Raw genomic sequence first — 22,850 nt, 5'->3', positions numbered from 1 at the left:
TTTAAAATATCCTTACATTTTTTTAAAAATAAATTTTTTTTAGGGTCAGAAAAAAATCCCAAACCTATTTTTTTAAAAAGAAACACTAAAAAAGAGTGAGAACATCTGCCACAGGGGGGCAGCTGGGAGCCTTCTGACTCATCTTTGACTTTTTCTTTCTTTCCCGTCCAGTGGTGTCAGCAAAGCCCAAGGTGCATAACCGTCAACCTCGAATTAACTCATTTGTGGAGGTGGCAGTGGATGGACTCCCCAGTGAGACCAAGAAGACGGGGAAGCGAATTGGGAGCTCCGAGCTTCTCTGGAATGAGATCATCATTTTGTAAGAGAGAGTCTCTTCTCTTTGCAATAACCTGGGAGAAAGAGAGAAGGTGCTCCACGGGGGTTGTGGGAGATCCTGCTTTCCTGTGACACCTCTAACTCCTCTGCCTTTGGTTCCCAAGGCACCTCTCACCAGGTGTTTCTACATCATTGAGGTCACAGAGCGTTCATTATTAGCTGGATGGTTACAGGGTCAGCTTTGTGGGGGGAAGAGTACACATACAAGTGTCTCCGTGTTTGAGGCCCTCCCCCGCCCCCTCGCCCTGGTTCCAAGATGTCAGCAGTAAGTTTATCTGTTTTCTTTTAAGTTGTAGGAAGACCAATAGGCTCGGATGTGATGAATCAAGTTTTTGTTTTCCAGGAATGTCACGGCCCAGAGTCATTTAGATTTGAAGGTCTGGAGCTGCCATACTTTGAGAAATGAACTGCTAGGCACTGCCTCTGTCAACCTCTCCAACGTTCTGAAGAACAATGGGGGCAAAAGTACGTATGATGAAGGGGTGGCCGGTGTGATTCACTTATGGGGGTGGGGAAAAGAATTTGCGGGCTTGGGTTTCTCTCACACGCCACAGATAGGCCTGGTGCTGCAGTTTCCTCCAGGACCAGGGGCTGCGGTGGCTGTTCCCTGTGAATGCCGTCATGGAGTGTTAGGAAGGCGGGAGCTCCTCTCTGCCTCCACTGCTGGGTTCAGCCTCCTTTGTCCCCAGGCTCTCCTGGTAGGATGCAGTGATGTGTCTCCTTGATACTTTCTGGAGGTTGAATGCTCTCCTTCTGCCTCTCCTCCTCTCTTCTCAATCTGGGTGACATGTGACCTGTTGACTCAAACCGTCCGGTGCCTCCAGCCTAAATCATTACTTTCCTGGTGTGAGTCCTTGAGCAGAACAAAGAAGCGGCGTGTGTTTGTGTGTGTGTGTCGGGAGGATGGTGTTACAAATAGTGCCTTGTGCTTAGTAGGCACTCAGTAAACATTTACCGAAGGTTGCAATGTGATGGAAGCTCTGTCTTAATTATTCAGGGAGCCTCTGCTGCATGGCAGTCCAAATCCTACAGTCTATTTATTGCTGCTTGTGGTCCGTGGCATAGCCCATGCCTGTGGTATCTGGACCCTCCCTCATAAAGCCTCTATTGAGAACACGACCATATGTGGTGAGGGAATGCCACGGAAAGAAAGGCTCCTTTTTCTCTTGATGTCTGCTGTCTAGAAAATATTTTCTGAAAGTGGATTTAGCTTAAGAGAGATGTGTGGGGGTGGGGAGTGTTGACTCCCAGGGAGAGCGCCGTGTTGATTCGAGAGTCTTTTCTTTCTGAGCCTGTCCGGGCCACTCGAGTGGTGTTAAAGGCTCCTCTGGTCTTTCCCTTTCTTCGGGGCACACAGGGATGTGGTGAACCCACTCCAGTTTCAGGAATTGTTTGAAACCAGGAATATGCCTCTCTTTTAATTCCCTGATGGTTTATCTTCTGAGTTGGTCTTTATTTTCCCAAACTCTAGCATGCATTTTATAATTTGATTATCAAGTTTGTTATGTCATTTGGAAATACACTTGAGGACATTCTCACATTAAGATCAGCAGCCGCTGTGACTGTCCCCTTCCTCATTTGTTCTGTCATACTTTTGATTATAAAAGTAATTGTAGAAAAACTAGAAATTACATGAAAGCACATAGACACACAAAGAAAATAAAATTCTCCTGTAAGCCACAGTACTTAGTGATAATTACTACCATTTTGACATAGGTTTTTCTGAACCTTTTTTTCCCTGCATATAAATATTTAAGACATCAATGAAACAAAATTGAGACCATACATAAACATAATATCTTGCAACATGCCTTTTTCTCTTTAAAATGTATGAATATACCTTTTTTAAAAAAAGTTTATTTATTTAGGGATGCCTGGGTGGCTCAGCTGGTTAAGCCGCTGCCTTCGGCTCAGGTCATGATCCCAGGGTCTTGGGATCAAGTCCCCCATCGGGCTCCTTGCTCAGCAGGGAGCCTGCTTCTCTCTCTGTCTCTGCCTGCTGTTCTGCCTGCTTGTGTTCTCCCTCTCTATCTCTCTGACAAATAAATAAATAAAATCTTTAAAAAAAAAAAGTTTTTGGGGCACCTGGGTGGCTCAGTGGGTTAAGCCGCTGCCTTCGGCTCAGGTCATGATCTCAGGGTCCTGGGATCGAGTCCCGCATCGGGCTCTCTGCTCAGCGGGGAGCCTGCTTCCCTCTCTCTCTCTCTCTTTGCCTGCCTCTCTGTCTACTTGTGATCTCTCTCTGTTAAATAAATAAAATCTTAAAAAAAAAAAAAAAGTTTTTTATTTACTTTTTTTTTTTAGTAATCTCTACATGGGGATTTTGGGGCTCAAACCTACAACCCCCAGATCAAGAGTCACACACTCTTCAGACTGAGCCAGTCAGGCGCCCCTCAATATATCTTTATTTACTTATTTATTTCTAACTGTTTATCATCTTTATCATTTTTCGGTGTACAGCGTAGTGGTATTAAGTACATTCACATTATTGTGCAACCGTCACCACCATCTGTCTCCAGAATTTCAAACACAAACTCGGTACCCATCAAACAAGTCATTCACTCTCTTCACCTCCCACCATTCTAGTTTCTGTCTCTATGTATCTGAGTAGGTACCTCATGTAGGTAGAATCATACAGTATTTGTCCTTAAAAAAAAGGGAGAGATTTTATTTATTTATTTATTTAGAGAATGAGCAGGGGAAGGGGCAGAGGGAGAGGCAATCTTTTTTTTTTTTTTAAAGATTTTTTTTTTTTTTATTCCACAGACAGAGATTACAGGTAGGCAGAGCAGCAGGCAGAGAGAGAAAGGAAGGGAAGCAGACTCCCCGCTGAGCAGAGAGCCCCTGCTGTGTTGGGCTTGATCCCAGGACCCTGGGATCATGACCTGAGCTAAAGGCAGAGGCTTTAACCCACTGAGCCACCCGGGCGCCCCGGGAGAGGCAATCTTAAGCAGACTTCATGCTGAGTGTGGAGGCTGACATGGGGCTTGATCTCTCACTCTAGAGATCACAGCCTGAGCTGAAACCAAGAGTTGGACACTTAATGGACTGTGCCAACCAGGTATCCCCCCCCAATATATTGAAATAGCTTTAATTATTCTTCCAAAGTGTAGTTTTTGATGATTGCCTGGTAGTAGTCACTCAGGTGGTTGTGTGATGGACATTGGTGTTGTTTTTGGTATTTTATAGTCACAAATAATGCTATGGTAAACTTTTTTTTTTTTTTTTAAGATTTTTATTTATTTATTTGACAGACAGAGATCACAAGTAGGCAGAGAGGCAGGCAGAGAGAGAGGGGGAAGCAGGCTCCCCACCGAACAGAGAGCCTGATGTGGGGCTTGATCCCAGGACTCTGGGATCATGACCTGAGCTGAAGGCAGAGGCTTTAACACACTGAGCCACCCAGGCGCCCCTAAATTTATATGTTTATTAATCTTTGTGCCCATTTTGACAGTTGTGATAAATTATTGAAGATAGGTTTGCTGGATGTGAATATTTGTGACATTGGACACATGTTGCAAGATTACTCTCTGTAAAGTTCTGCCAGTTTACTTTCCCGTCAGCAGTGGTCAAGACTGCTGGTTTCTTTTGCCTCTTGGCTTTTATTGGGGATTTTTTTTTTTTTTTGTCTATTTTATAATTAATATTATGCCAGATTTGCTTCATCTAATTTTTTTTTTTACTTGTAGAATTTCAAAGTAAATTACGGGTGTTTCAGTATTATATTTTAGAGTCTTCAGCATGTGTCTTATAAAAAAGATATTTTCGGGGCGTCTGAGTGGCTCAGTGGGTTAAGCCTCTACCTTCGGCTCAGGTCATGATCTCAGGGTCCTGGGATCGAGCCCCACATCGGGCTCTCTGCTCAGTGGGGAGCCTGCTTCCCCCTCTCTCTCTGCCTGTCTCTCTGACTACTTGTGATCTCTGTCTCTCTCTCTCTCTCTCTGCACCAAATAAATAAATAAAATCTTTTAAAAAAATATTTTCTTTTTTGAAATTTTACGTTGTTGCATAAATTAACCCATTTATTATAGGCTCGTAATGTTTCAGATGGTGGAGCTTCTGTTGGTCTCTCAAGTCCTGCAAGGTTCTGATGGCCACCAACTTTACTGTGACTACAGAGCAGTACTGTAGGTCTGAACCCCACCAGCCGCTGTTTCCATGCAAACACAAAGCCAGATCCCTGAAGCTTGTCTTTTCATCTTGGTTTTGCCACAGAAGGAACAAGAGTGCTTTGCACATTGTATTACTTCAGTCTTTTTCACCATTTTCCTTCGAGAGGCACCATAATTGGTCTCATATGTACCAATGATTCTGACCTTCTTGGTCCATTTAGCCATGGTCCTGCAAACTAGGTCTGAGCCCAGAGAGGAAGCAAAAAGGATCTTTTCTTATATAATTACTATACCATTATCACACCTGGCAATATTAACGTGAATTCCTTATTATCACCTAATACCTAGTTCCTGTACAATTTCACCATTGTCTCAAAGTGTTGTTTTCAAGTTTGTTTGCTTGAACCTGAATTCAGACAAGGTCTACTCTTTGAATTTGGTTGTTATGGCTCCGAAGTTACCCCAACTTCACTCTGCCTTTTGATGCTATGATTTATTGAAGGAGATTGTTTTTAGAGTGTGTTTATTGCCTTATTAATGTTCTTTGCCCATTTTTCTATCAAAGTGTACATTTTTCTCTTTCAGTTTTGAAAGAGTTCTTTATATGTTAAGGCCATTTCTCGTTGTCTTATAATTTGTAAATATTTTTCCAGTTTTTCATTTGCATTTTTTTTTTTAATTTTTCAAACATGTTTTAAACTTGCATTTGTAACTTTTTCCTTTATGAAAGGCTTTCTTCGTCCTGAGTTCGGATGAATCGTCACCTCTGGTTTTTCCTAGTTTATTGTAATTTTCTTTTTTCACATTAATTCTTTTTTTTTTTTTTTAAAGATTATTTATTTGAGAGCGAGAGAGCAAGAGAGAGTGAGCCCAAGCAGGAGTGGGGAGCAGAAGGAGAGGGCTCTGCAGGGAGCCCAAAGTGGGGCTTAATCCCAGGACCTGGGATCATGACCTCATCCAAGGCAGATGATTAATCAACTGAGCCACCCAGGCATCCCCACATTTAATTCTTCAAGTGAGCTTATTTTTGTGAACAGTGTGAGTAGGGATCTAATTTAATTTTTCCCTAGAGTTTACTGGTTGCTTTAGCATTACTTACTGAAATCTGTGATTATTATCCCTGATGGTTTGTTACCTTTAGCCTATATTTAAAAAAAAATACATATGCACATACAGACACACACACAGACACACACGTACACATACACATACTTGGACCTGTGGGGGATTTTCCATTTCATCTGTTGTTTTATTAGACTTTTAAAATCTGTCTTAGCTGTTATAACATTACCACGTTTTAATATCTGACTTTTTGAGTTTCTCTGCTTTTCAAAATCTTCCTTCCTCTTTTTCTTTGCATATATGACAACACCACCTGAACTTTGAATTATTTTCTTAGGTTCTTCCCCTCCTCCTCCTCTAAGATTTATGGAAATTCTATCCTATATAAAGTTCCTTTATGGAGAATGTCTATACTAATTCTTTCTACTTAAGAACATGCAGTGTCTCTAAATTCACTCAAATCATTTTGAAGTTACCTTTAGATAGACTCTTTTAAATTGTAAAAATATTTTTGATCTTATTTTTAGTGGGATTTTTTCCTGTTGGGCCTCCTAATTTAGTGTTGTTGATATATGACTATTAGTTTTTGCATGTTTTTGTTTTGTTTTGTTTTTATAATCGGTCAACTACTGAATTCTTAGTATAGTTTTGCAATAGTTTCTTTTGGTTTTTCTTGGTAGACATTTATGTGGTTTCTAAGATTGATAATTTTGCTCACATTAGGAAATAATTATGCTTTTTTCCCATTAGTTGTTTTGCATATAACTTCCTGTTTTAGTTGTGATGGAATGACCATCCCACCCTGTCTGGTAACCAGGCTTCTAATGACTCTTCTCTGGGGGTAAGGTTGGGTGTTAGTAGTAACCTCTTCTTGCCCCACCCCCCCTTGATTTATTAATCACTTTTTTGTTGTTGTTATTGTTTTAATCAGGAAGGGTGTTGAATTATTGTCAAATATCTTTTTTCTTTTTTTGAGATTTTATTTATTTTTTTGACACACAGAGAGAGAAATCACAAGTAGGCAGAGAGGCAGGCAGGGGAGGGGGGAAGCAGGCTCTCTGCTGAGCAGAGAGCCCGATGCGGGACTCGATCCCAAGACACTGAGATCATGACCTTAGCCGAAGGCAGAGGCTTAACCCACTGAGCCTCCCAGGCGCCCCTGTCAAATATCTTTTATGTAACTGGGGCTGGGTGGAGTCTAGCTGGTCCAATTGGTTGAGCGTCAGACTCTTGGTTTCTTCTCAGGTCATGATCCCAGGGCTGTGAGATCAAGCCCCACTTTGGGCTCCCAGGTCAGTGTGGAGTCTGCTTGAGTTTCTCTCTCCATCTACCTCTCCCTCCCTGCTCATGCTCACTCGCTCTCTCTCTCTCTCTCTGAAATAAGTAAGTCTTTTTTTTAAAAAAGGTAACTATTGGGATAATTAAATGGTTTTTCTTCTTTCTATTTCGTGCATTGATTACCTAATAGTAACAATCTTTAAATTTCTAAAATATACCCAATTGCTCATGTTGAATTGTTCCTTGAAAATTTTGTTAGAATTGCTTGTTAGTATGTTTTTTGGGGGTTTTCTGCCTATATTCATAAGTGATATTTGTCTGTAGTTTTGTACTATTTTTGTCAGCTTTAGAATCGAGGTTTAGCTAATTTTGTAAAGTAAATTGAAGCTCTTTCCAGCTTCAGGAACAGACTCTATAACATGGGAATTATCTGTTCTGTGAGTGCAGGAAAGAGCTTACCCGTAAAACCAACTGGGTCTGGCTGCTTTCTCTGAAAGAATTCTTTGATGACTTTTTCAGTTTTTTACCCCATAATGATTGGTTTGTTCAGCTTTTCTGAATCATCTTTCTTTCTTTTTAAGATTTATTTAGAGAGAGAGACAGCAAAAGAGGGAACACAAGCAGGGGGAGTGAAAGAGGGAGAAGCAGGCCTCTTGATGAGGAGGGAGCCGGATGTGGGGCTTGGTCCTAGGGCCCTGGGATCATGACCTGAGCTGAAGGCAGACGCTTAATCACTGGGCCCCCAGGGGCCCCTTGCTGATCATCTTGCATCAATTTTGTTAATTCATATTTTCTGAGAAAAAATTGTTTCATGAGATTTTTCAAATTTATCAGTATAAAGATTTTAAATCTCATTCTCATTTTAAAAAATATTCCTAACTTTTCTCACTTAAAATTTTTGGTATTTGTTCCCAATTTTTTTCTTGACTAGTGTAAGCATTTTTTTTTTTTTTTTTGGTGTAAACATTTTTGTTTTAACTTTTGCTCTTTATTTTTCATGAGGCTTCTTGGATTTATCAGTTATACCATATTTTCTAATATTTCCATTTTTTTTCCTAAAGATTTTATTTGACACAGAGAGAGAGAGAGTACAAGCCAGGGGAGCCTCAGGCAGAGGGAGAAGAAGCAGGCTTCCTGCTAAGCAGAGAGGCCGATGTGGAACTCGATCCCAGGACCCTGAGATCATGACCTGACCTGAAGGCAGCTGCCCAACTGATTGAGCCACCCAGGCACCCTAATAATTCCATTTTTAACTTTAACTTTTTCAACAATTTGCCCTAGATATATATTTTTTTTAATCCAGTCAGTTGGTCGTTTATAGCTTTTTGAGTTGAAAGCTTATAGTGCATTTATTTTTGTCTTGTTTAATGATGAAAACCTTCATGCTTTCAACTTGGCTTTTTTTTTCCCCCCGTGGGTATTCACATTTTTTTCTTTTAAAGAAAAGTGCACAAACCTTAAGTGATATAGTTCAGTGAATGTTTACATATGTTCACATCTGTGTAATCACTACTCAGATCAAGATAAAGAACATTTCCAGGATCCCAGGAGATTCCCACATTACTGTTAGTCAATATCCCTTTGCTCACCCTGAGATAACCACTGTCCTGACTTCTAACACTATTGGTTAGTTTTGCCTATTCTTGAATTTTTATCAGTGAAATCATACAGTACATTTTCTTGTCCTGGCTTATCATTGTATCTGTGAGAGTCACCCATGCTTTTGCATGTAATGCTGGTTTGTTTTTTTATAGGGGTAGAGGTTCCTATTGTATGACTATACCACAGTTTGTTTATTGTCCTTCTGGTGGACATTGGGGCTCTTTTCCAGTTTGGGGCCATCATGAGCAAAGCTGCTTTGCATATTCTTTTACATGTATTTTGGAAGACATATACATATATTTCTATTGAGTGTGTTTACACACACACACACACACACACCACACACACGTAGGGCCCTCGGTTCACAGAGTGGATGTATGTTTAGCTTTGGTAGATACTGTCCAGCAGTTTTTTTTGTTTTTTTTTTTTTTAAATATTTTATTTATTTATTTGACAGAGAGATCACAAGCAGGCAGAGAGGCAGGCAGAGAGAGAGGAGGAAGCAGGCTCCCTGCTGAGCAGAGAGCCTGATGCGGGGCTCGATCCCAGGACTCTGAGATCATGACCTGAGCTGAAGGCAGCGGCTTAACCCACTGAGCCACCCAGGCGCCCCTGTCCAGCAGTTTTTGAGGGGCAAATCCATACCTCTTGTTCTGCTCCTTGTTTGTAATTGCTGTTGCGGTTTTTCTCTTTGAGCCCAGAGCCACTCAGGGGCTTATGCTGTGTGACAGTCACTGTAGCTCCTCCTGTTCCGGCCAGCATCAGCTGAAGCACTTAAATTATGTGGCTGGGTGGAGGAGTGAGGCACATCAGATCCAAATCTGATGGAAAATGTGGGCCGTAATAGGCAGTGGGCTATTTTTTCATAGAAAAAGAAATCTAGGATGACAATGGCATAGACGAGATATGTAACATTCCAGCCGTGTTTCATAAAGCCTTCTGTTTAGAGCAAGGCTGCTTCTGGTGGTTACAGAGCTGTCGTGTAGAAAAGTGGTTAAGAACATGTAGATTCCGGAGTCTGACTCCCTGGGTTTGAATCCTGATTCCACCAGCTTTGTGGCGTTGGACCATCACATAACTTCTTTGTGCTTCTGTTTCCTTATCTGTAAAACTGTCATTTTGAGGTTAAATGAGCTAAAAATAGTGCCAGACATGTTTCAGTACTATATAAGTAGTAGCCGTGGTAGCCTTCTTTTTTTTTTTTAATATATTTTTAAAAGATTTTATTTATTTGACAGACAGAGATCACAAGTAGGCAGAGAGGCAGGCAGAGAGAGAAGAAGGGAAACAGGCTTCCCGCTGAGCAGAGAGCCCGACGTGGGGCTTGATCCCAGGTCCCTGGGATCATGACCTGAGCCGAAGGCAGAGGCTTTAGCCCACTGAGCCACCCAGGTGCCCCCTGTGGTAGCCTTCTGCCTCCACTGAGTCTTTTCTTCCCAAAGCTGGGGACGTTCAAATCCTTGAGATGGTGGCAGAGACCTTGTTTCTTGATGTAGGACCTCCTTGCCTAAATGGGAGGTAGCCCCGAGGTTGTTCCAAGGGAGAGTTCTTTTTTTTTTTTTTTAAGATTTTATTTGTCAGAGAGCACCCACGAGCACAAGCAGGGGGAACAGCAGCCAGAGGGAGAAGCAGCCTCCCTGCCAAGCAAGGAGCCCGATGTAGGACTTGATCCCAGGATTCTGGGATCACAACCTAAGCTGAAGGCAGATGTTCAACCAACTGAGCCACTCAGGTGCCCCTCAAGGGAGAGTTCTAAGCCTGGACAGATGCAAAAGCTCTGGGGATGTGGAGTGGAGAGGCTGCCATTAACATGAGGTATTTCAGCTCCACAGTCTTGGCACCTGCATTCCTCGGGGAGCTGCTAGGCTGGGAATGTGTCCAGAGTGGTGTCTTAAGTATGAACATGGTTGTGTAGGTTAGTAGGTCACGGCATGTTAGGTGACTCCTCTCCCTGTGGCCTCTCTTCCCGAAACAGCCTTTCCTGGGAAAAGACCTGACCGGTAGCGCCTGTCCTGCTACAATTCCCTCCTTCACTCGCTGCCTTGTTGTCCCCTGGGTGGACTTGAAGTTGACTGGGAAACTCAGCTGGTGTGGTATGCCCGGTGGAGGGCTTTGCTTGAGTCCTGCAGTTGCATAAGGGTCAGCCTTGACCGACTTTCTGAAAGAACCTTGACCTGGCTGTGGCTGTAAGAAGTACTTGACTCTGAGGACTGGTTTGGCTCTTAAGGATTGCTCTACTCATCTCTGTGTGGAAGCCACATATTGGGGCTGAATATTGATTTTTAAAAACCTTTTTATTAGGGGCATTTTCAAGCAGAATCCCTATCACCCAGTTTCGGTAGTTATTAACATGTTCCATTCGTATCTGCCCACTGGATGGTCTTGATTTCTTTCTAAATTGGTAGCAGGTAGGATGTAAGACTTGACTGATTTTCTCTTGTAGTTCCCCTCTCCTGCAGCTGGCCTCATTCATGCTGTAGGTTTTGGCACTGCAAGGAGGGAGATGTAGCTTGAAGTAGATTAAAACAAAAACAAAAACAAACCAGGGGCGCCTCGTGGCTCAGCGGGTTAAAGCCTCTGCCTTTGGCTCAGGTCATGCTCCCAGGGTCCTAGGTTCAAGCCCCGAATCAGGCTCTCTTCTCGGCAGGGAGCCTGCTTCCCCTCCGCCCCCCCCCCCCCCCCCCCCGCCTGCCTCTCTGCCTACTTGTGATCTCTGTCAAATAAATAAATAAAATCTTAAAAAAATAAATAAAAAAACCGCACAAAAATCTTTTCTATTTTAAAATAATGTCAAACTGAGACACAAGTTAAAAGAATGGGGCAAGGAATTCCCCTGTATCCTGCATCCAGCTGTTAATATTTTGATACATTTGCTTTAACATTGTCCCTGTCTATACTTACATCTATAATCATTTTCTAAACCATTTTATTGTATTATTTATTTTTTTTGTTTTCTTTTCTTTTTAAAAATTTATTAATTATGTTTATTAACATATAATGTATTATTTGCCCCAGGGGTACAGGTCTGTGAATCGTCAGGCTTACACATTTCACAGCACTCACCGTAGCACATACCCTCCCCAATGTCCCAACCACCCTCTCCATACCCCTCCTCCCCCCAGAAACTCTCAGTTTGTTTTGTGAGATTAAGAGGCTCTTATGGTTTGTCTCCCTCCCAATCCCATCTTGTTTCATTTTTTTTCCTTCCCTACCCCCCAAACCTCCCACTCTGCCTCTCAAATTCCTCATATCAGGAAGATCATATGATAATTGTCTTTCTCTGATTCACTTATTTTGTTCAGCATAATACTGTTTAGTTCCATCCACGTTGTTTTAAATGGCAAGATTTCATTTCTTTTGATGGCTGCATAGTATTCCTTTGTATATATATATATATATATATATACCACCTCTTCTTTATCCATTCATCTGTTGATGGACATCTAGGTTCTTTCCATAGTTTGGCTATGGTGGACATTGCTGCTATAAACCTTCAGGTGCACGTGCCCCTTCGGATCACTACATTTGTATCTTTGGGGTAAGTACCCAGTAGTGCGATTGCTGGGTCTTAGGGTCGCTCTACTCCAAATTGTTTTCCAGAGTGGCTGCACCAGCTTGCATTCCCACCAACAGTGTAGGAGGGTTCCCCTTTCTCTGCGTTTATATTTTTATAAGATTTTTATAAGATTTTATTTATTTACTTGACAGAGAGAGAGAGCAAGCACAGACAGGGGGAGCAGAAAGGGGAGAGGGAGAAGCAGGCTTCCCTCTGAGCAGGGAGCCTGATGCAGGACCCGATCCCAGGACCCCGGGATCTTGACCCAAGCCGAAGGCAGATGCCCAATTGACTGAGCCACCCAGGCGCCCCTGAATCATTTTAAATTATCAACCTTGTACTTTTTTTGAATGCTCAGTACAAGTAATTTATTGTTGTTATTATTATGCCACTATATTATATTGCTATTATTATAGTCCATGTATATATCATTCTTTTAAAAAAATTTTATTTAAATTCAATTAATATATAGTATATTATTAGTTTCAGAAGTAGAGTTCAGTGATGCATCAGTTTCATATAATACTCAGTGCTTGTTATATCACATGTCCTTCTTAATGCCCATCCCCCAGTTACCCCATCCCCCCCATGTACCTCCTTTCCAGCAACCCTCAGTTTTTTTTTTTTTTTCAAGATCTTTATTTATTTATTTGACAGGGAGATCACAAGTAGGCAGAGAGGCAGGCAGAGAGAGAGGAGGACGCAGGCTCCCCGCTGTGTGCAGAGATGAGCCGAAGGCAGAGGCATAACCCACTGAGCCACCCAGACGCCCCCTCAGTTTGTTTCTTTTTTTTTTTTTTTTAAAGATTTTATGTATTTATTTGACAGAGATCACAAGTAGGCAGAGAAGCAGGCAGAGAGAAGGGGAAGCAGGCTCCCTGCTGAGCAGAGATCCCAATGTGGGGCTCAGTCCCAGGACCCTGAGATCATCACCTGAGCTGAAGGCAGAGGCTTAACCCACTGAGCCACCCAGGTGCCCCCTCAGTTTATTTCTTAATAATTAAGAGTCTCTTAAGGTTTGTCTCCCTCTCTGATTTCATCTTATTTTATTTTCCCCTCCCTTCCGCTATGATCCTCTTTTGTTAACTCCACATATGAGTGAAATCATTTGATAATTGTCTTTCTCTGATTGACTTATTTCGCTTAGCATCATACCCTCTAGTTCCATCCGTGTCGTTGCAAATGGCAAGATTTCATTTTTTTGATGGATGTGTAATATTCCATTGTATGTATATACCATATCTTCTTTGTCCATTCATCTGTCGATGGACATCTGCGCTCTTCCCATAGTTTGGCTGTTTGTGGGCATTGCTGCTCTAAACATTGGGAGAACCTTGTACTTCTTTGTCCCTAAATACCTGAGTGTCTATTTTTTAAGAAGAAGGTTGTTTTCTTACCTAACCACTGTATAATTAAACCAAGAAACCTAACATTTTTGCAACATTGCAAAAATGCACTTAAAGTGATTTTTTTTCCCCCATGATCCAGAGTCCTGTGCAAAATTAGGCATTGCATTTGGTTGTCATGTCTCCTTAAATCTGGAATTAGTTCATCAGCCTATTTTTGTCTTTCATGACACTGTCATGGTTGAGGAGCTCAGGCCAGTCTTTTCGTAGAATCCTCTCAGTTTGGCTCTGTCTGGGTTTTCTTCAGGATTAGATTCAGGGTATGTATTTTTGGCAGCAACACTGCGGAAATGATACTGTGTCCTCAGTGCAAAATATCAGGAGGCATATGACTCAGTGTGTTTCACTGTTAACTTTGTTGATGTTAACTTTGATCATTGGCTTAAAGTGTTATCTGCCATGTTCTCCACAGTAAAATGGCTATTTTCTATTTATAACTAAAAAGTAATTTCTTGGGAGATCTAATACTTCGCAATTACGTAAATATCTGTCTCTTGTCACACCTTCACCTACTTGTTTTTGCATTCATTAATGATTTTTTTCTGAATCAGTTACTGTGATGGTTGCAAATTTTTTACTATTCCTTGTATATTTATTAGTTGCTATACTATTGCAAGGAAGAGCATTTCCTTTTCTTTTAGGCATGTAGGTATGTATTATCAGTCTCAATTCATGGATTCTTATTTCATTCAGTGAGTTATAATTTATTTCTGCCATTATTTTGATGCTTATATTATCCCTGGTTTGGCTAGTGGGTATCTCTTTAAACTTGCTCCTGTATCCTTATATGTCTTCCATCATATGTTATTTTCTTTTTTTTTTTTTTTAAAGATTTTATTTATTTTATTTGACAGACAGAGATTACAAGTAGGCAGAGAGGCAGGCAGAGAGAGAAAGGAGGAAGCAGGCTCCCTGCTGAACAGAGAGTCCGATGCGGGGCTCGATCCCAGGACCCTGGGATCACGACCTGAGCCGAAGGCAGAGGCTTTAACCCACTGAGCCACCCAGGTGCCCCCCATATGTTATTTTCTAAATATGTTCCAATATAGAGAGAATTTACTATGTAATAAAGGTGGCATTAAGAGAATCAGAAGAGTTGAGGCGTGCCTAGGTGGCTCAGTGAGTTAAGTCTCTGCCTTTGGCTCAGGTCATGATCTCAGGGTCCTGGGATTGAGCCCCGTATCGGGGTCTCTGCTTGGTGGAGAGCCTGCTTCCCGCCCCCGCCCCCCGACCCCTCGCTGCCTCTCTGCCTGTTTGTGATCTCTGTCTGTCAAATAAATAAATAAAATCTTTAAAAAAAATCAGAAGAGGTGAACATGGGCATCAGTTGGAAACATGCTAGAATGTAAATTCTGGGACACCTGGGTGGCTCAGTGGGTCAAGCATCTGCCTGCTGCTCAGGTCATGATCCTGGGGCCCTGAATTGAGCCCTGTGACAGGCTCCTTGCTTATCAGGAAATCTGCTTCTCGCTCTCCCTCTGCCTCTCCCCCTGGCTCATGTACTCTCTCTTTCTCTCAAGTAAATAAACTCTTAAAAAGAAAAAAAAAAGAAATAGAGATTCTGAGTCCCTATCCCAAACCTGCAGAATCAGAAACTCTGGGGCTGGGGTTCAAGCAATCTGTTTAACAGATTTTCCAGGGAATTCTGATATATGCTCAAGTCTGAGAACCACAAAGCTAACTGCATAGGAAAAAACGGTAAGCTTGATACCTTCCTTAAGTTGACACGTGTGATAATTTTCTTTTTTTTTTAAGTTTTTGGTTTTTTTTTAAGGATTTTATTTATTTATTTGACAGAGATCACAAGTAGGCAGAGAGGCAGGCAGAGAGAGAGAGAGAGAGGAGGAAGCAGGCTCCCCGCTGAGGAGAGAGCCCGATGTGGGGCTCGATCCCAGGACCCTGGGATCATGACCTGAGCCGAAGGCAGAGGTTTTAACCCACTGAGCCACCCAGGTGCTCCTGTGATAATTTTCATTTGTTCGTCCATCCTTCCTTCCTTCATCCCTGTCTCTTTCTTTCTCTCTCTCTCTTTCTTATTTTTAAGTAATCTCTACACCCAACGTGGGGCTCGAACTTACAATCCTGAGATCAAGACTCGCGAGCTCTACTAACTGAGCCAGCGAGGTGCCCCGTGACCGTTTTCTTTAATTAGTTTTTAAAATATTTAACCCTTTAGTCAGTCAAGAGTTTATTTTGATATATGATGTGGGATAGGGATCCAATTGTATTTTTTTCCTAATAGGTTTTACACAGTCTCACTGTTTTCTTTGGATGGAGTGGCAGCATCAGGTTGGACATGTTTCTTCTCACTGCTCCTCTTCTTCAAAACTTTTTCAGCTATTAAGCATTCATTTTTTTCTGACAGACTTTCTGTCTGTCCATCCAGCTATTTAGCTAGCTCTCTATGCACATGTGTACACACATATGTGTAAATATCTATTTCTGTGTCTATGTATTAAACACTATGAGTTCATAATTGAATCTCCATTTCTAGTTCAGTCCTTCATGGCTCTTCCTAACTTGTCTTTCTTCCTGTATGAGAACTCTGGCTCTCAGCATCATCCGTATATTTACTCATTCCCTCTATTCTAGAATGCACACAAGGTGTTTTGAGAATTGCTGTACCCATACCACTGTGAAAAGTGAAGTAGACTTTGAAAAGCCCCTTGCTTATGCTCTCCATTTCCTATGCATCTCTCTTTTCTTGGGCCATGTGTGTTTAAAAAAAAGAAAGAAAAGAAAAAGGCAAGCAAGAAAGCAAACAGCTCCCTTTAAAAAAAAAAAATCTTATAAGCAGAGGGTTGTTCCGGCACTTTACATTTTGAGAACAGATAGGCCAGTCATGAGGGGTGCAGCGCCTCCCTCACTCTCCTGTAAGGACGGAGTGTTCTGGTGGGTGGGCTGTGCATCTCAAGGAGGCATGCCCGACAGACAGTGCATGCATTTATTTTAAAGTAAACACAGCGCTGTTTTTCCAGTTTTTCAACTGAAAGATAAATAAAACTACTAATTCTTGGAACTTGGATCAGAGGGAGAAGAGAGAAAATGAAAAAAAAAATTGGCTCTACAGTTAAAAGCAGTTTTACATTTATTTTTAAAATTAATTAATTAATTTTTTGGCGCCCAAGCTTTATTTAAGAACTCCTACAACATATTCCAGATAAATGACTTTTTTAATCCTCCTCTTCCTCTTCCTGGTTAATCTGGAAATAACCCAGTTTATAACTCTCTGCTCTTAGCAGCTATGTGCAACCAATCACGTAGCTTGTGCTTTTTCAGATATTTCTTGGTGAGATATTTGAAATACCTTTTGGAAAAAGGCACCACAGAAGTTACAATAATCTTGCTCTTGCTCCTTATGACCCTCCACTGAGAATCCCAGCTTTGCCGTTGACTTTGATTCTCTCTCAGAGAAACTCTTCAAAATTGGTGGCATCTTTGGTTCCACCTTCTCTGTATGTATGTATGTATGTACGTGTGTACGCTGTACACCCGGCATGCTGCTCGTACTCGCAACTCTGAGATCAAGAGTCACTGGCCCTTCCAACTGAGCCAGCCGGGCGCCCCCGCAATTCCGTCTTCTGTAGGGTGGGTGCCGTCAAGGGTAAACTTAAGAACTTGCTTCTTTTTTGTGCCTCCCCACCCCACAAGCTTTATTGCAGGGGCCATGGCATTAGCGGAAGCAGAAATGCAAAAATAATTATACATTTAAATTCATAAAGTTGTTCACTACTTCTTCTTTTTTTTTTTTAAAGATTTTATTTATTTATTTGACAGAGAGAGATCAAAAGTAGATGGAGAGGCAGGCAGAGAGAGAGAGAGAGAGAGAGAGAGAGAGAGAGAGAGAGAGAGAAGCAGGCTCCCTGCTGAGCAGAGAGCCCGATGCGGGACTCGATTCCAGGACTCTGAGATCATGACCTGAGCTGAAGGCAGCGGCTTAACCCACTGAGCCACCCAGGCGCCCCTGTTCACTACTTCTTTTATTTTATTTTATTTTATTTTATTTTATTTTATTTTATTTTATTTTATTTTATTTTATTTATTTGACAGAGATCGCAAGTAGGTAGAGAGAGCATGGGAAAAGCAGGCTCCTTGCTAAGCAGAGAGCCTGATAAAGGGCATGATCCCAGGACCCTGGGATCTGAGCTGAAGGCAGAGGCTTAACCCAGTGAGCCACCCTGGTGCCCCTGTTCTCGGCTTCTTAAATTTGAGGAAGAAGTAAGAAGGGACAAAAGCGATAGTGATAGTCTTCTAAGCTGATCGGGAGATCTTACTTAGGACATACCTACAAACTCCAGTGTTTTGAACAGGCCTGATGATAGAAATGGTCAAAGTAGGCCTACATAGCCCATGATTTTTAACCCTGGTAAACAAACAAGACCTAGTTTTTTTAGTTTTGCGGAATGCTTACAGAAAATTTCTGAGAAATTCTCCAAATTGAAAATATTATTATTTTTTTCTATAATACATGCCTCTAAAACTGAAAATATTATTGTTGTTTTTCTTCTTATGATTTCCATGCTTATTTGAAAAAAAAAAGACAACCTTCCTTTTTTTTTTTTTAAGATTTTATTTATTTATTTGACAGACTGAGATCACAAGCAGGCAGAGAGAGAGGGGGAAGCAGGCACCCTGCTGAGCACAGAGCCCGATGTGGGGCTCGATCCCATGACCCTGAGATCATGACCTGAGCCGAAGGCAGAGGCTTTAACCCACTGAGCCACCCAGGTGCCCCCCACCTTTTAAGATTTTATTTGAGAGAAAGAGAGCATGACTGGGGATGGGGGTAGAGGGAGAAGCAGACACCCCACGGAGCAGGGAGCCTGATGTGGGACTCGATCCCAGGACCCTGGATCATGACCTGAGCCGAAGGCAGACGCCCAAAACTGACTGAGCCACCCAGGCCTCCCGACAAAAGCATTCTGAACTGCTTTAGTGTGTATCAGGCATTGTTTTGAATTCTCGAAATACAAATATTAAAACTTATTCAATCCTCCCGTATACCTGTGAGATAGATTGTATTGCCATCCCCTTAGATGAGGGGATGTTACCTAAATAGGTAGATGTTATTATAACTTTTCCAAGGCCACACAGTAGGTGGTAACAGAACAGGGATTTAATCCAGGCCTTTTAGTCCCACATCCTGTCTGCATCTACTGCCTTCCAATGAGGGAGAGGGTTAAAATCACCTAAAATTTTAACGTTCAGAGTTAACCCCATAAATCCTTTGTTATATATCCACTAAGCTTTTTGGGGTGGTATGTAAATCATATATGTATGTATGTATGTGTAACTTTTTATTCCAAAATGGGAACTCACTATGCAGATTCCTTTGTAACTTTTTTCACTTTTTAGTTTTGTTTTCTTTTTTTAACCTCAGTGAAACCAGACCATTTTCAATGGCTGCAGTAGCCTTTTTTGGGAACGAATGTGCCATAATTTAGCCAATCTCCTATTGTTGGCCATTTCTACTCTTTTACTGTTATAAGAAAAACTTTTTAGTCAATTCTTTTTTTTTTTTAAGATTTATTTTATTTATTTATTTGACAGACAGAGATCACAAGTCGGCGAGAGGCAGACAGAGAGAGAGAGGAGGAAGCAGGCTCCTCACAGAGGAGAGAGCCCGATGTGGGGCTCGATCCCAGGACTCCAGGATCATGACCTGAGCCAAAGGCAGCAGCTTAATCCACTGAGCCACCCAGGCGCCCCTTTTTTAGTCAATTCTTTTTTTTTTAAGATTTTATTTATTTATTTGACAGAGAGAGATCACAAGTAGATGGAGAGGCAGGCAGAGAGAGAGAGAGAGAGAGAGGGAAGCAGGCTTCTTGCTGAGCAGAGAGCCCAATGTGGGACTCGATCCCAGGACCCTGAGATCATGACCTGAGCCGAAGGCAGCGGCTTAACCCACTGAGCCACCCAGGCGCCCTTTAGTCAATTGTTATAAAGAGAGCTGTGCCGCATTTGTTTTCTTAAGGTGGTAAATTCCTAGGCATGCAGCTGCTGGGTCAAAGGCATGCAAGTTTCAAGGTTTTTGATCCCTGTGGCCTGGGTCTGCTGCAAAGCCCCAGGCCATTCACATGCTCACCACTCACAGATTCACCCTTCTTTACCTGTTCTGTGTCCGTGGTGCTGGGGGTTGTCAACCTGTTCACCTCTGTTAAGTGAAAAGCAATTACTCTTTGTTATGTTAATTTGCATCTCTTTAGTCCTCTCTCCATTTCTTGGGAAACTTCCAGGGAGGCTTCTTTCCTGCTTGCCCTGAGTCACAGGCCTCAGTCACCTCCCTGTTGTAAAATCTAGCGGTCAGATGGCATCCTCGGCTCACTTGCTTCCCTGATGGGATATGATGAGTGATCCCTCCTCTGGACTTTGTTTTCACTTGGTTTTCTGGACACCACACCCGACTGGTTTTCCGTCTTTCTGGCCACTCCTTTTTTATTGTTTTTTGTTGGTTTACTGCTCGCCAGGCTGGAGACATTGGGATACCCCAGGTTGGCTTAGTCCTGCCTCCACTTGTTCATTCTCACCCCCGTCTTTCACTATCTCATCTAGCCTCACGGCTTTCAATTGGGTCTGGACACATGTGACTTGCAGCCTGGGCCGCAGCCGTAGAAACCAAAGACTGCGTGTTTCTGGTTGTCTAATTAACATCTTCAAAGGAACGTGTTAAAAGTCAAGCGACCTGCTTTCCCGTAGCTTCCTCTATCTCAGGCAGTGGTGACTGAGTCTTGCTCAGGTTTAGAACCTTGGTGTCTTCCTTGATGCCACTCTTTCTTTCTGTTATGACCCACATCCAGTTAGCATGTCCCGCCTGTGTTACCCTTGAGATATGTTCGAGGAGCTGACCATTTCTCACCATGACTGCTGCCATCACCCCTGTCCAGATGCCTCTTTTCAGCAGTCTCCCTGCAATGCCCTTTGTCTCCCTACCGTGCACTTTTGAACCCAGCAGCTAGAATAACCCAAACTAACTGTGAACCACATCATAACACTCCCACAGTGGTTGCCCATTGCACTAAGAGTAAAAATTAAAGTCTTCCCCTATTGGCCTAAAAGGCCCTCCCTGATCTTCCTGTCACTCCTCTGTTATCTCAACCATTATCCCCCTCTATAGGCCCCACTCTGGTCCCAAAGCCTCCTTGCTATTCTTCTAACCCACTGCTCTTCTTGGCCTCAGGGCCTTGGCACTGACCTTACCCTCTTCCTGAAATATTCTTCCTCATGTGTCCTCATGGCTTTGCTCCCTCACCTCCTTCCAATCTACTCAGATACCATCCCAGGGAGGCTTTCTTTGACCATTCTTTCTATTTCAGAAGTGTATAATTCAGTGATTTTTAAAAATCATTGATTTTATTTTTAAAATTTATGAGAGTGAAAGAGAGCATGTGGATGGGGAGAGGCAGAGGGAGAGGGAGAAGCAGACTCCCCACTGAGCAGGGAGCCTGACACAGGGCTCAATCCCAAGACCCTGGGATCATGACCCAAGCAAAAGGCAGACATTTAACTGATTGAACCACCCAGGTGCCCCAATTCAGTGATTTTTAAAAATTTTACCAAGTTGTGCATCATTCACATGAGCTTTTCCAGCACTCCAGTAAGATCTCTTATGCCCACTTACCATTAATTTCCGTTTCCACCCCCCACTTCTGGCAACCACAAATCTACCTTCTGTGTCTGTAGATTTGCCTTTTCTGCACATTTTGTACAAATGGAATCATTTGGCCTTGGCCAAATGGTCTTAATTGCAGTTCCTCCCTACCCAACATTCCCTGCTCCTTTCTCTGCTTTATTTTCTTTCTAGCACTATCCCCATATAATACGATATATTTAGTGTATATCACTCCTTGCCCTCTAAAACTGGAATATAAGCTTCACGGAACAAGCATTGTTTGATTTTTGTTCACTCTCGGGCATCCCTTCACTCCTGTACCTAGAACACAAGACGCTAACACATATGTCTAAAATATATGTCCTCAATTAGATTAGTGCGGATGAACATTTTTTGTTGTGACTTTGGTTTTTGTGGCTAGTGTCATGACTCACCTCTGAGGCAGAGGTGGGGCCAGGGTAGTCCCGAGTGCCTGCTCTGGGGAGGCATCAGGCTGAATCCGTCCCCAGCCTCCAAATGCAAGCCTTTGTTTCATTTTGCCCTGGTCTGGTTGCAGTTACATCAGTGACTACTGTTTTCTTGATTGGCACCAGATGCCAGGCATTGGGATTTAAAACCGTCTTTAATAGTCTCTGAAAAGCTCTCTGTGTGTTGCTTTCCATCATCTGCACCTCAGGCAGATATGGCCAAGCCAGAACCTCAAGGAATTCCCAAAGAAGCCAGAAGCACCCCCCTCCCCAACCCCACATCCCCAGCTTCTCAGAGTTACAGCTGGGCCCAGTTCGTGGCTTTGGTGTCAGTGGAGAGCTGTTTGAAAGAAAAGGTCCTTTTAGCCAGAAGTCTCAAAAGTAAACACACAGGCCCCTGCGATGAATGTTAAAACAGACCCGCTCTCTGTGTCACCAGCAGAGAGGTTGCCTTGTGAAACCCCACTTAAAGGAAGAAGAAAAGCTTTCTGTCAGGAATCTTTTCCCCTGTACGTGGCTGCCTCGGCGTAGCCTGGGGTTTACTGCTGCCTCTGGAGTGTTCTGTAAGCCTCTCGGTTTTGGAAGCCCGTCACCCTCCCTTCTGGGAGCATATATTGAGCAAAGAGTGATTCTACCCCTTGAAACACGAATGCCAGCCATGGCTGTTCTCCTTTCTCTTCTAGAGGTGTATTGTGACCTGCATTTTAGTCCATGGTAGGTGGTCAAGGCATTCTTCCCTCCATCTTGTTTTTTGCCGTTTTAGATGTAAGGATGTCTCAGTGTTGGAGGAGGGTTTTGTATGAGAGGAAATCTGCACTCTTGCACATGTTCTCAGGATTGTGGGACCTGCCTGGAGCAGGAAGTGGATATGGAGTTTACTTACCAGCATTCACATGGTAAATTTTTACCTTCAGCTCTGGGCGAGATGCTAGAGAGGTGGAATGAGCAAGGCGCTGTCCTGGAATTTAGGATCTAGAGAGGAAATTGGGCAGACATTAAGTAGGTCAGTAAAAGACGCTAGTCCAGGGGTGACAGACATGATGGAGGGAAGTACAAGATGCTCTGGGACTGTTTCACTGAGGACTTCATCTATCCTGAGGTGGGGGGTATCAAGGAAGGCTTCCCTGGGGAAGGACTCCAGAGGATGCAAAGGGATTCCTAGGCCAACAGGAGAAAAGCATTCCAGGTTGAGGGAACACTTGGGAAGCTTTGAGGCAGGAATGGGCTTGGTGCTGTCAAGTCATACAGAGATGGCCCTTGGTGCCATCTGGGCCTTGTGGGTGAGAGCTGCTCAAGATTATGACCAAAAATTGGCAGGGAGGAGGCACTGGAACAGTATTGGCCAGTAGAAATATAATGTGAACCATGTATATAATTTAAAATTTTCTAGTAGCCACATTAAAAAAAGTAAAAACAAAAATA

General features: G+C 42.7%; 1 protein-coding gene across 2 annotated transcripts in view; it reads left to right on the top strand.

Annotated features, from left to right (window-relative positions):
• WWP2 (WW domain containing E3 ubiquitin protein ligase 2) overlaps positions 1 to 22,850 on the top strand; it is a 162,799-nt gene that overhangs the window by 31,665 nt on the left and 108,284 nt on the right. The window contains exons 3-4 of one of the 2 annotated variants that reach the window (XM_047711107.1): positions 172 to 319; positions 680 to 801. In XM_047711107.1, the coding sequence (XP_047567063.1) occupies positions 172 to 319; positions 680 to 801 (270 nt within the window). Of the gene's footprint in view, positions 1 to 171; positions 320 to 514; positions 602 to 679; positions 802 to 22,850 lie in introns of those variants that run through there. The other variant, XM_047711108.1, reaches the window with a different exon arrangement.

Source organism: Lutra lutra, chromosome 17 (genome assembly GCF_902655055.1).
Source record: "Lutra lutra chromosome 17, mLutLut1.2, whole genome shotgun sequence".
In the NCBI taxonomy this organism is placed as follows: domain Eukaryota; kingdom Metazoa; phylum Chordata; class Mammalia; order Carnivora; family Mustelidae; genus Lutra; species Lutra lutra.
This window is presented reverse-complemented; position numbering and strand designations above follow the sequence as displayed.